The 14,645-nt window shown below is 38.3% G+C and overlaps 1 protein-coding gene across 1 annotated transcript in view; it reads left to right on the top strand.

The window, feature by feature from the left end:
• Positions 1-12,462, top strand: part of LOC145345017 (uncharacterized) — a 101,045-nt gene extending 88,583 nt beyond the window's left edge. Inside the window, exon 19 of the mRNA XM_080192521.1 lies at positions 8,387-12,462. Within this exon, the coding sequence (XP_080048647.1) occupies positions 8,387-8,541 (155 nt within the window). The 3' untranslated portion in view covers positions 8,542-12,462. The remainder of the gene's footprint in view (positions 1-8,386) is intronic.
• The last annotated feature ends 2,183 nt before the right edge of the window (positions 12,463-14,645 follow it).

Below are 14,645 nucleotides of genomic sequence, written 5' to 3' on the forward strand. Positions count from 1 at the left end.
AAACCATGAAATTTGCAGCGCAGCAGGACCCAGCCATCTCCCCAGTGGGAATGGCCCAGTCACGAGTTTTGATGCAGGCTTTTGTTAGGAATCCGCCTGTACCCTTTAAAGGCACTCCCAAAAATTCAACAGTCCAGCAATGAGGTCAGGAATCCCAGGATTAGCAGCTGTCCACTACTTTTAAAGAAACTTTGAATTAATCCAACTTGGTGAGGACTCTGGCCTAAATGTGATCGATTATAGAATTCCCTTTTGGATGAATACACTTATACCATTGTTCCCCTGCAACTTTTCCCTTGTATCTACTCTGTATTGTCAAATCTCAATTTCTCCTGTCATCAACAGAATACAGAAAATTGTCAAGAATACATAATGCATCATCTATTCATAAATAGAGCATATGCTCAGCCCATGTATTTATAATGTCCATAAATATGCAGTCTTTTTTTAAAATCACAATCATGCAACTCCCCTCTTCAGAAATAGCAATGTAAATGGGACAGTACTAGAATTATGGCATTAATTTTCTGAACCCCAGAGGAACCCCAGTCCTTTAGTGTTTTGGGGACTTAGCTCATCAACATTTGCAGACAATGATCAGTCCCTCTCCCTCCCTGTACCAAGACTACCAAAATCTGGCTCCTAATGTACAGGACTGGATCCCTCTCTACTTCTACCATAATTGCAAAAGCATGCATTGAGTTTGTGGCCATGGTACCTTGAAGACAGGTGCTCTCACAAGAACAGGAGTTCCTGTTTACATTAGACCAAGTACACAATTTCCATCTCACTTATTATAGGTGGCGTGAGATTGGTTCTTCTACCTTGGATTTTAGGTGTGGGATTTGGTTCTTAAACATACTGAAGAAATTCTCTGGAATCTGCTTAACACTTGTTCATTAGTATGACACCTATGCAGGTTACAGCGTAGGCGCATAGCTCCTAGGCATGATTTCAACCTCTCTCTCATGAGTGGAACACATGATTGACTGGTATCATCATCTATGTCATATTTTAGCATATCCTATCTGTTAACTCTTTATACACTCCCCTGTCAATGCAATGCTTCTTTTGAAGAATAGGAAATTATATTTTTAGCTATTTACATTTCTGTAACTCCCTTTCTACAACTACAAATTTGAGCTACTCCAACACCTAATCTCTTCTCCCCCAAGTCACTACTGATGGATTCAATTTCCCTTGGTATTCTCAGCCTTTGAATAAGATTACTTGGAGACCTGAGAGCTCTCTTCTGTATCCGGAAAGATGTTATTATTTGCAGATTAAGACAACACTTTATCGGCATTGTTGTCAGTAGAGCTGGGAAGCCCAGTGTAGATTTCAGAATGACTGAACTGCTAGGATAAACAGGGACTGTACAATGTAAGACTGAATCAAAGGATGTGACTAAAAGAGAATCGACCTTATGACTCTTTGAGACTAGAACAAGAGAACTCCGGACACTGAAGAATATGTTGCTCCTTCAAAGGACACTGTGAAGAAACTTCTGAAGAGGAATGATCTCCACTCCTGGAAAAACTATCACAGCTGTATTATCGACTACTGCATCAAAGACTGAAATATCATTGAAGATCTGAGATTTTGATGAACGTACACAAAAAAAAAATCAGCCAACAGCCAACTGTCAGGAAAGGGAGAGATAAGTTCCCGATTATATCTCTGGAAGATTGTTTACTTTCAGTAGGCAGTGGTGAAAAAGTTGTGCTGTTCTCTGTGTGAGGTTGCTCCATTCTGGGGAATGGAAAAATCTGCTAAGAGTATGGAGCAAAGATTATTTCATTTTGCATAATGAGAGGCATTTGCTGTAGACAGTCAACTCTGGGACACAATTGCTGTACAGCATTCTACAGCTACAGAAGTGCTCAAAGTTTTGTCTCAGCTTCTGTGCAAACCTCCAGCTCTGGGGGGGAAGAAGACTTTCAACTAAGACTGAAGTATGGATGGCATCCTTGGAAAGTACCAACATTTTGGCAGTTAGACTCTGACCTGGACTCAGGCAAGGCATCCTCCCTGGAAGATTCTTCACGAACAACAGGAGATAAAGTAGGCAATTATATTGGTAGTTTCAATGGAGCTAAGACCGGAACACTGCTCAGCTACTAAAAGCACAAATTATTATTTTAAAAAAACAACAGAAAAGTCATGAGTTTCATCCGACAACAAGAAAAATCTCTGGGACTCTATCTCCAATAAATCACTGCAAAGGATTCTTCTGCATCACTCTCTAGGAAGGGCCAATTCAGATCCAACAGGTCTTTATGGGGATGGTCATTATTTGCTGCAGTACCCTCTATATCTGCCATCTCTGGCCTTAGTTTGTGAGTAACACAGATTCCTAACTTCCTTGCTTGCCCTGGGTTTAGTGGATGGTGTCTCTATGAAATAAGGAAATTTTCTGCTGAGTGTATAAACTTCCTTAGCTTCAGAAGGCTGGATTTGCACTGCTTCAAAATAAAATGGTGAAGATTTTTCCATGAAAGACAAACCAAAGACAAAGATCATTTGGTTTGTCTATGATTCCTAAAAGTATGTCAGCAATGCCACTCAATGAACAAGTACGCCCATTGTGAAGAACATAGTGAATCAATAATCTGTCTCCCTTTGGAATTGAATGCAGCAATAACCTTGCCTTTGGAAAATCAATGCCAATCATGGTCATTGCATCTGTTAATCTGTCAACAGCTACTCCATTGTCAATTTTATAATTAGTATGAAAACCTTGAACTCGAACTATTAATGACCAATAGTCTGTATGAGATTGTTGGTGTCTGTTTTTGACTTTCCATTTGTTGGAAGGGTTGTGTTTCATAAGTATTTTCTGGCCTTTGAATTCAATATAAACTGTTGGATTTGTAAGAACATTTGAAGTAACTAGTTTTTACTGCACTGAAAATATTCCATATCCTCTATTTGTAATACTGGTCTTCTATGCTGGGTTTTCATGCCACAATGCAATAATCTCAAAATGGCTGACAGCATGCAGTTCCATGCCCTTCTGGTTAATTCTGAGGATTTTCATATGGGTGGGGGCACTGCAAGTAGGCCCATCTAATCTATGGAGTCATATCAAACTTCTGAGTCACCACGAATTATAGCCCGACTTAATGCTCAAAACGCAACCTGTCTCGTATGTGGGAATGCTTGATCAAATGTAAGGTAATTGTAAAGATGCACTTTCACAGATTTCATTAGTGAACGCAAAAACCATCTATTATTAAGAATTATGCAGCAGCCAAATAAATGTAGCTAACTCTAAATTTTATTTTGCTTAAGACCATGGGGTGATTCCCTACTCTAGGCCAGGTGACCAGGTGACCCTTAATCTGCTGTGTTGCCCTTAAAGGGAAACTCACCACAATCATCTTTGGTCTGCAAGAAGTTTTTCTGGACACCCACGACTATGTGATCACAATTAGCTCATCCACCAGCAGGAACTAACTAGGTTAGAAGTAATTCAATTGATTCCTCAGGTCATTTCGATTGCTGGTTAAAACGTGCTCATTCAGTTATTAATTTTGCTTTGGGCTAAAGTAGGTGTCAAAGGCTTTAATAATGGAAGTTGACTCCTACACACTTTGCCTTAGGAGAATATTGGATCTACTGCATAAAGAAAGGAACTAACTTGAAGCTTTAGCACTTTTTTGTGAAGACCTGGTATTGCTTGGTACTGGAGAAGATGGCATTTCTGTAACTCCCACTGCTGAGCTCTCTGTGATCCCCAAAGCAGTCAAATGGGCAGAGCAAGGACAGGGATTGCTCACATGATGTGGCCATTGTTATCTTTCTCCAGTGGGCCCCTTTCTTCTGCCAAAATTCCATGAGCTATTATCAAATGTTTCTTCACTGTGTGGTTCCTTAAATAACACCAATATCTTTTACATCAACGTCTTGCTGCAGCCACAATGCTCTAAGATTGGTCCTTCTGCCTCAGAGACTGGTTTTGGGACCTCTGGGGGGAGGGGCGTTGAATAAATAAATGGCAGTTGAATGGGACAATCAGGTGTCAATTGATGAAGATAAGTAAAACTGTGGTGAGTGACTGCTGAAAGGGAAAATAGATTGTTGGAAAAGAGGTTAGTATGGCAATTACATGATTGGAAATACAAATGAATGACATTGCAGAGGAAAGGGGAAATAAAGAAGAAAAGGGAAATGGGTGGTAAGAAATGGGAAGGAAGAGAGAAGTCAAGGCAATGGAAGGAGGGTGGAGGAAACTGATAGCAGTAGAAAAAAAGGGAGAAATAAGTAATAATTGAAAGAGAAGGGGAGGGAATCAAGTGAAGTAGTCTGGAACAATACTACAGTCATAGTAAAGAACAGGAAAAGCCAAACTGGCACATTGAGCCTCTCTAATCATAGCATGGTGTAACTTGTACACAATATCACTCCCCTTCACCAAGCTAAAGGAAAATAAAATCCAGGAAAATTCTTGGGAAATTCCTCACCAAACTGTAAAAGCAATTGGACAAGTTCTCAAAAACCATGGGGGTGAATGGCACAATCTCCAAAGGTACACCACTTTGTTTATGGATCTATGTGTGCCATTCTCAAAAGCTTGCTCACAACCTTTGGAAAGCTTGAAATACAAAGAAACAAAGAACAATACAGCATTGGAACAGACCCTTCGGCTCATGTGTTCCTAACTAGACCATCCAGTTATATCCCTCTATTTCCAGTCTGTTCATGTGGCTATCTAAATAAGTCTTAAATGACCTTAAGGTGTCCATGTTGCTTGGTAGTGCATTCAGGACCCCACCACCCTCTGTGTAAAATTCATCCCCTGTATATCTGTATTGAACCTTGCCCCCCAGTTACCTTGAACTTGTGACCCCTTGTGTTTGTCATTTCTGACCTGGGAAAAAGCTTCGAACTGTTCACCTTATCTATGCCCTTCATAATTTTATAAACCCCGATTAGGTTGCCCCTCAACTTCTGTCTTTCCAGGGAGAACAACCCTAGTTTACTCAATCTCACCTTATAGCTGAGACCATCCATATCAGGCAACATCCTGGTAAACTTTTTTTTCACTCTCTCCAAAGCCTCCATGTCCTTCTGGTAGTGTGGCGACTAGAACAGGACGCAGTATTCCAAAGGAGGCCTAACCAACGTTCTATATAACTGCAACATCATATGCCAACTTTTATAGACCATGCTGACTTTTGTAGACCATGTCTGTTTCACGCCACATCTGATTGTGGTGGTAAAGGGGGCAATGCCAGTAAGTTTGGGTGTCCAGCCTATTAAGTCAATTTAAATGCATTTAAATTGACGTTGTGCCCATTTCAAGCATGGTGCCACCGCCAGCCATTTTAGGCCCTTGGTAAAAGGGAACGGGCACAGAGGCAGGCACGGATCACATTACTCACCTCACGCCTGACTTTACCAATTTTTCGCACCCGAAAGTGCACACGTTGATGGTAAAATTGGGCCCAAAATGTCTCTTAGCAGAAAACAAGGCAGGACTTCAGCAGTGCCTCTCAGCAGCCATTTACTTATCCCTTCCCATTTTGTCCCATTAAAAGAAACACATAATCTGACTCCTAGAATTTACAGGTGTGCAGTAAAACATGGAAATCCAGAAGTTGTTGTTATTGCTTTCACATAGGGCATGCTGTTAAAGAAACCCAGAATGCAGTCAAGCAGAAATTATTGAACTGCAAGAACTTGCCCTTTTATGCTATTATAATCTTGTTGAATGAAGTTTAATTAGGCTTATAGTGAGTTGAGTGTCTTTGCTGGTCCTGAAAAACTAACGTTATATTTGTGGAATGCTAAATTTCACCATTATGATCCAATAGAAAGTCACATTTGAAAAATGAAATTTTTTGATTATGATACTTCAATTTTTAACTATCATGCTTGTTTAAATCATTAACTTTGCTCTCTCTAAAACTGTTATTAAAACTGAAAAGTTCAGTCCATTTTTCTTCCTTGTTTGCTGTCCGTGAGAATACTTCAGCATGGATAGCTAGTTGCTTTGCTTTGTGACATTGGTTGGGATGTTCTGTGCCTCCACCACCCCCCCCCCCCTTTCCCTGGCACCCACAATCCCCCATGGTGTGTTTTGCGGCAGTGGAGGCATCCCAGCATTGGCTGGCAGTGGAATCTTCCAGTTCTGCTGCAGTCACTGGGATTTCCCATTGTTCACATCATCATCTCTTACTGTTTCTGGCCACATGGAAGATATCTCCCTGATTCATAACAGATTAAATCTGAGATTGGGAAGGGGAAATCCATGGCGCACAAATACTTTGTCAGTAGAAGTGAGAAACCTTGCCTTGCTGCTGACTACAAAACCTGGGCCATTAATTATTGTTTTATCAGTGCTCTCGCAACTTGGAAAGGCAATATTTATTTCCTATCCTTAGTGTGCAAACATTAGGAATTAGCAGCCTAGTGTGGGAGTGGAATCATACATATAGGCCAGATCAAGTTGCATTGCAGATGGACCCTAAAGGATATTAGCGAACCAGTTGGGTTTTTACAGCAGTCCAGCAGCTTTCAATGGTAATTTTGTTTATGGATATCATTTCACTCTTCAATTTACCAACTTGCTACATCCTAAAACTAAAACCCCCTAAACTACATACTATGGTTGGACAGTTTACAGCAGCCTGTCAAAAATTTCAAAACTTAGGGTGGAATTTTAGGACCATTTCCAGGATTCTCCAATCTTCACCTCAACCCCACTGCCAGCCAGATTGGAGAAATTTGGCGTTCAGCCAAAACTCCATTCATTGCTGCGGCATCAGAGAATCCCAGCTAAGGACGAACTCAGAGGTTTCCGGCATTATATGTCTGGATGTGTTCTTTTCTCTAAATGGCTATAGCATTATTTTTAGTTTCCTTGTTTTAATTAAACTTGCACCAATAAGTAGTGTAAATCACAGGAGACTGCCAGGTCTAGATATCTGCTCAATTCTTATGCATTTGAATATTTTTATTTTCAAAATGAAACAACTGAGTTGGTGATTACCAAAAAAGTTTATTGCAATTATTTCCAATAATAGACCTCAGTGTAAAGTTTATACAGTTTAGAAAATTAACATAAAACTCAGAATATTCTATTCTTGTAGTCACAATCCATTAGAGATTCATGATATAATTCTAAAAATAAATTAAATTTTCAACTAGCTCCAAAGTTTTCAAGTGGTATTGAATAGCTGTGCCATGTCATAAATGTTACTTTGACTTTTTATCACAGTGTTGTTGAGTTTTTGTGTTGTCAATACAATTATATCTAAATGTCATACTTGGTCATCATTATCTGCTTTCAAACACTAAATGTAACCGTCTCACTAATTGGCTAGTCAGAGTGTTAATAGAGGACACCTAGAGGGCACTGCACAATCTTGCACAAAGTGAATTTGCAAATGATTTACGACAGCGGGTTCATAAATCAATTCATGCTTTTACTGTTTAGAGAGAGTTGCATTCAATCTTCCATGCTCAATTCAAACAAAAGTGCCACGGTGCTTCTAGTGAAGATATGGCAATGAAGCACAAACTGCTACAAGGAGATTTCTCACCTTAATATGATAATTTGAAGCTTAAGTTACTCAGTGCAGCCAGATGGTGTTTGTGTTTTGTTTCAGCTGGGTGACATCTAACCTACTAGCAATTTCCCAATGAATTCTTTGTGGCTGGTGTAGAGTTTCACCTCTGATCTGCTAAAGTTCCATTGGCCTTATCCCTCCTTAAACGGTGAATAGCAAAAGCTCTGTGTGTGGGTCACAAGTGTCCAGACCTGGTAGCTGGTTGGTTCTATCAGCTTTCAACCACATCTTTCATACTTGGCACACCAAATCCCAAGGGAAAGTCAGCCTTCAATTCTCATCAATTATGTTCCACTTCTTCAGCAGATGGCCTGAAAAACCAATTTTTCTCATTCCAATGCCCAATTATATAAAACTTTTGCTCAATGAATAGCTTCCTCTGTTTGCCCACTGCATTTCTGGTACTTAACTATTTCCTGCTCACAGTTCCCAGATAACAACGATTAGTGTTTCTCTTTCCTCACTGCCATGACTGCTGTGTGGGAGACATAACCACACTTTAGCTGACAGATTGAAAATGGGAAAGTCAAGCAAGATTGTTGATCTCCACAATCTTTAGTAACCAGACTAGTGCACCAACTGCAATGTCTAATATTACTGTTGCATAAGTCAGAGCTTTAATTCAAATTTGGAAGTTTGGTTTATATTTCAAACCAAAATAACTACAGTAGAAGTTAATTGACTTTTAGATAGTTCAATTCATATATCGATATATACCCCATCTTTTACAAGTTAGAATAGACTGCTTCATTCTAAAATGTACATTTTCATTCGCGTATGAACTTTATAATGCTCTTTTGTCACTACAGCAAACCTACGCTTCTTCCAGTGTGTGTCCCTTGATGCCCCCAACGGATATGGGCCTATGTCAAATGCTTTATCATCTCTCCAAAGCCCTGCTGTGAGCAAACATAGCCCCAGGCAGAGCGGGGAATCTGAAAAGGTCAGATCTCCAGGACATTAGATGAACAGACAAGAAGATTACATGGAAAATTATTCTGAAGATATCAAGCTGAACCTTTCAGTTCTCCTACTCTGCTCTGTTTGCAGAGTTGTCATCACCGAGGTCACTGAGAAGAACAAAGTATTTTACTGTTGACTGCAGATACGAATAGCAGGAATGACGATCGGTTCGAATGGAATGCAATATTACATAGAGTTGGAAGAATTAACTATCTAACTCCTCCTGTCAAAACTGTGGTGCTATAGCATTAAATTGCTCCTAACAACAACACGCAATACTGACATATACTTGCATCTTACAGCTCCTTCTCCATGGCTCTTTGCAAAATCCAAAGTTTGTCAGGTTAAAATTGCCTTTCAACTGCTTGTAAAACACAACACGTCCCTACATCCATAATCAGGATTTATTCAGTTCAAGCCTCTTTGTTCTGAAATCCTGAGAACTGACGTTCTGATGGATACTCTGTATTTTCAATTGCTGGTTTAAGCGGGCGTAGAGAAAAAAAAGTGAGCTCCATCAGAAAACTTGTTTGCCTGCTTCAATTGCTCCTGTCTTCTGTCTATGAATTCTGAATATTAATGCTACTGCAGCTAGTCCTCACTGAAGACCAGATACAATAATTCTCTATTGTGAGCAGCTTGTGAATGGTTTCCAATGATCTTTGTATCGTGACACAAATGCCAATGGGCAGTGAAAGTGTCCATCCAAATTTTTAATGTGATACAAGTGTTGACAGTCTACTCTGAAGCATTAGTCCTGAATTAGAATTTTCAACAAAGCAGTTTATTTTTATGCAATTAATTTCCCTTCAGCATCTAAAGGCACTGTTGTGATTAACTGCCAGATGGAAACCTTCACAGAGAGCAGTTGCACTCAGCATTTTACTTTTAAACCTGACCTAAGCAGAAGCTTTGATGTATTTATCCTGACAGTGCATGGCTTTGTTGGAAATGACCTCTTTCTACTCCCGCTTCGGTAACTGCATTTTCATAACACTATATCATGATTTGGAAAAAAAATACAGTTATTTACAGGCTACTGTTTGACTATATTTTTCAAGTATGTGATGATTTAAAACAAAAGGAGAAATTTCACAACTTGGGTTTAGGTAATTGTCACAGAAACACATGTAAGCAATGTCTTTTGGAGTGTGGGAAGGTCAAGACTTGTGATTTGTGTATTCTTGTACATTACTGAACACCAACAAGCGTTTTAAAAGTGATGCATGTGTCGGTTCTGCGGGTAACTACATTTGACATAAATCCAGAAAGTAATCAGAATTTTGCTTGGTTCTGATTTAGATCTGGTACAGATAATTACTAATTCACTAAGATTCAAAGGGAATAATGCCACCAATGTAATAATAGTTATATTTTCATTGGATGCTGAGAACTTTTAATTATTTTTTTAAAGAATATGTACAGTAGAGTCTTACAGTTGTTGACATTGCTTGTACTCTATGATGCAACATCTAAAGGCTTTTGATTTTTGCTTTACTATTTTGGTGTAATTACCAGGCAAAATCAAAATAGTACCTTAACTAAAGCATCTCGCTATTAATCTAAAATTACGCTTACATTTGTTCAAATCAATTTTGATCATTGTTTATCAAAGTACCCATGCAGAAATTGCCTTGTAATCTTTTTAGTATGAATCCTTTTGTAGCATGGATTTGCAAGTGATTGCGGATAAAACTTCAGTTCTGAGACCTACACCAAAGCACTTAGATGATGTGGACTTTCTTGGCATTTCAGTCAGAAGATCTTCTTCACGCATGGATGGAAATGCAGAAATAAGATGTGAAAGGCTGTTAATGGTGCATTTTGGACTTATTAATCCATTATGAAATGCGACAGTTGGACTGTAATGAGTTTTAATTAATGGATGTTAAAGTAAAATTGACAGCACTGCCATAGCACAATGGTAGTGTAGAATCAGTGTTGAGTTGGGGAATGCAAAGTTTGTAAACATCTCAAAGATCTTTGTGTTCTTTATAAAAGAATTCTAAATATTCAATTGGAATTCTGTTTGCTGTATTATGTTATTCACAGTTGGGAAAGATTGCTGTTTTGAAGGTAAATGATATGTTGCAAAAGGCAAAAATTTTCCAAGTGCTGGAATATAACTCTGATGAAATCCTTTAGAGCAGATGGGTGCAGCCCATGAGTGTCCACAGGATAGTAAAGAAACAGATGATTTGGGCAGCAAGGATAAGAGAAACTGGAGAAAATATGTGATAAAAGGAAATTGTAATTGTTCAGATTACATTATATTGATGGTGTGAAAATGCAATTTATGGGCAAGAGAGGCTACTTGACCTATGAACCTTGCTGGTTATATTGTTCACACATAAACAATAATGTAAAGATATGTGTTAAGGGCAAGATGGAAGAAAGTTTTATTTTCCAGGAATAATGATTTAAGGAATACAAGGGAAAGATGGCACCTTGAAAATGTGTTACAGGTTCTGCTTTTAAATCTGTGGCTGTAAAATTAAGCTTTGTATAAATATCATTGTTCAGTTGCCTCCAAGCCACAAGTACACTTGCTTATCATATTTTCGGGTGATTCATGGCATCTTGTTGTATTTCGCTTTGTATTCACAAAAATCGTGCAGAAGTTATAAACATTGAATAGCTGCATAACACTAAGCTCCTATCAAAAAGGGTAATGACTGCAGCTTTTTTTATGCTTTACGAATGTAAAATTCAGAATTTCATGAAAGCTGCTCTGTTGCTGGAGGAAAGGCACACTAGAACAACTGTCTGCCTACATAATTAGCTTGAACACCCTTTTCCCATTTGTGGAACAGGGTCAATTGCACAGTCAGGGGACTTACAAAGGTGTTTCAGCAGCATCTGCTCAATCTAGCTTTGTAAGATGGAAAGGTTCACATCCATCCTGCCTTCAGTGGCCCGCAGCCAAAACTAAACCATGAAATGTACAAGTCTTTAGCTCTAAAAGGAGCTATTCGGCTTCAAAATATAACTTTACTGATTTTTTATTTAAATTAAGCCTAGGTAAGCAATGGAGACTTTCAAAGGGACCTGACTCTGACTCTCAGATTGCATGCATTCTGCTGAATTATTAAGGCTGGAATTCCTAAGACAGCCCGAGAACTCCATCTGACCTACTCCTTGATGTAGGCTCAAGCTGTAGATCCGTTTATGGTCCCCCTTGACAGAAAGTGGATCCCAACTAGAAGTATGTTTCAGCTAAATTCCAGCTGAACTGCTCCTTCTCCCCCACCCCTTGATCTGGGCTTAAATTTCATAACGTTTAATTTAGAACACAAAATAAACCGATGAATCTATGAGTCAGTGATGAATTATAAGATAATGTCATTCTTGTGATCAAACATTGGTATTGTCAGGACTTTTGATTTGCTCTCAAAAGAAAAGCTCATGTTTAAAAAAAAATGCACTAAATTGAGTTTATGGGGTAGAGTTTATTTGCATAACTGTGTATTAGTATTAAAGACAATGAGGTGACTCGACTAATGTAAAATAGGGAGTTGGCAGCATGATTTACAATTCTCCCAAAAGAGATATAAATTGGTCTTCTAACATCTGTTCCATGCTATTGCACGGAGCAAGATCTACCCCAACATACTCTAGGAATCAAAAATTATTTTCTATTTAGTGGGAGAGATCAGTAGCACCAATTGAATACAAATAAGCTCATTAAAATGTATGCCAAAGAGCCCATTTAAATACATTTTACGTGTTTGTGAATCACAAGTGTAAATTTTGAGAAGATGATCAGAAATGATGAGAGGTGAAATATCTACCATGTAAAATAGAAATATAGCTTACGGTCATTCATAAACCCTCATAATCCATCAGCTGAATGATAAATGTATGAAACACCTGTACAATAACATGCATGTAACAATAAATGTATAAAAGGAAAATGACATAATATTCTCTGCAGGTTTGTGCAGTGATTTCTTTTTAAAAACAAAATACTTTGAAATTAAGATCATTTGATTTTATTCAGATAAGTAAGTAAAAATAAGTGAAACATAAAGTCTTATGGGAAAAAAAAGAATGAAAAAGGCATTCATAAGCTTTTTTGAATTACTGATCCTTTAAAAATAAAATAATCAAATTTAAAAAAAGGCTTGCACTTATATAGTGCTTTTTATGAGCACTGGATATCTCAAAAGTTCTTTACAGCCAGCGAAGTACTTCTAAAGTGCAGTCACTGTTGTACTGTAGGAGTTTCAGCAGTCAGTTTAATGCACAGTAAGCTCCCACAAACTGCAATGTGATAATGATCAGGTAATTGTTTTGAGATTTTGATTAAGGAGTAAATGTTGGTGAAAATACCAGAGAAAACTCCTTTGAAATAGTGTCATGGGATCTTTTACTTACACCTGAGCAGGCAGACAGTTTTCTTTAGGATCCAATCCAGGATTTAAAAATCTAGACTGAAACCCCATTGCAGCACTAAAGAGTGCTGCATTGTCAGCGATGCTGAGTTTTGAGTGAGACATTAAACGGAAACCTGGTCTGTTCCCTCAGGTGAAAGGTAAAATTCCATGGCACTATTTTGAAGAAGGGCAAATGAATTACCTCCAGTGTTCTAGTCAATATTTGTTCCTTGGTCAACATATCACAGAAACTAATTATCTGATCATTATCACGTTGGTGTTTGTGGGAGTTTGCTATGCATGAATTGGTTGTCACATTTCATACATTACAACGATTACCGCATTTTAAAAGTAAAGCTCTGAGACATTTGGTAATCATAAATAACATTATAGGAATGCAAGTCTTTCTTGTTAGAACTAAAATACATATCTGGAATGTCATCTTAATTGAAAATGTTTTACTACTTAAAATTTCTTAAAAATCTTTCAAACACCTAAAATTTCTTTAACTTCCACCCACATTTTTGCAGTAACTTCATTGTGGTATTAACATAAGCCTACTTGTGATACTCATAAACTTTAGTTGTTCAACTGACTGGAATAAATTTTCAAACCCATCAAAATCACTCACTTAGCAGTTTCACCTGGTCATAGATGCATCTTTGACATTCATTGTTACAATTGTATATGCTAAGCCAGGAAAGAAGGGGGTCAAACAAATATAATCAACTAATCTCTGGAACCCAATTGGAAAGAATAAATACTTTTCTCTTCATTCTTTCCTGTCGTAAAAGATAGCTGAAATTGGAGTGAAAAGTTGAAGAATGGCTAGAACTTTACCGGCACACCCACCCCAATTCCGGGGGCAGGTATTCTCGGTTGGTCTCTGGCAGGATCATATGAAACTTGGGCAGATGTGCTGGTAAAACTCTGCCCAACATGTCTCATTTTTGTCTCAAGTCCATTTTTATTTCCATGATTCCAGTGGAAAGTAAAATCAATAAAATGTAAAATGGGCTGCTGATTTACTATCACCCATTGCAAATGGCTTCACAAAGTCCAAATTATCCACCTGGGTGGTAGTTTAAACAGTGGGGCTTATGTTAGGGGAATGCTACTGTTCAGCAGCAGCACAAAGGAAATAAAATGCCGTGTGTAGCTTTTACAGATCCGGTACTTCTTTATAATATAATGTGACTGTATTGATAGAAAAGAAATCAGTTAGTCCTTTTTCATCTATTGTGAACTCATCTATTTGTTGTTAAATTTGGCCAGCTGACCACTCCCACAGTGAGGCTTTTGCTTAACTTACATTCACCTACTGAGCTTCAGGGCACCAAACCGACATCCCAGCCAGACTCACCAAATTTGGCAAAGGAAAATGGGCTAGCAATGCTGTCATAATGGTAAGTCACATGTGGAAATTGTGATTATGTAGAGTATGAGTTGCAGGCAGCAATGGTCAACGTTAGTTTTGTGTGCTCCAGAGATTCTTCTTTGAAGCCCAAAAAATAGTTGAAGATTTATCCATTTGCCTAAAATAGCAATTAAAAAGTCCGACTGACATGTGTTGATTTATCAGCTTCAACACAGGATAATGTTCCCAGATGCTTCACGGAGTCAATATTTAGCACTAAGCTATGTAAAGAGTTATCAGGACTTGTGACCAAGAGTTTGATCAACGTGTTTTAGGAGAGACTTTGTGAGGAGGTAAAGGTAGAGAAGCAGA

This window comes from Carcharhinus amblyrhynchos, chromosome 7 (genome assembly GCF_965287045.1).
Source record: "Carcharhinus amblyrhynchos chromosome 7, sCarAmb.v2.hapA, whole genome shotgun sequence".
Classification (NCBI taxonomy): domain Eukaryota; kingdom Metazoa; phylum Chordata; class Chondrichthyes; order Carcharhiniformes; family Carcharhinidae; genus Carcharhinus; species Carcharhinus amblyrhynchos.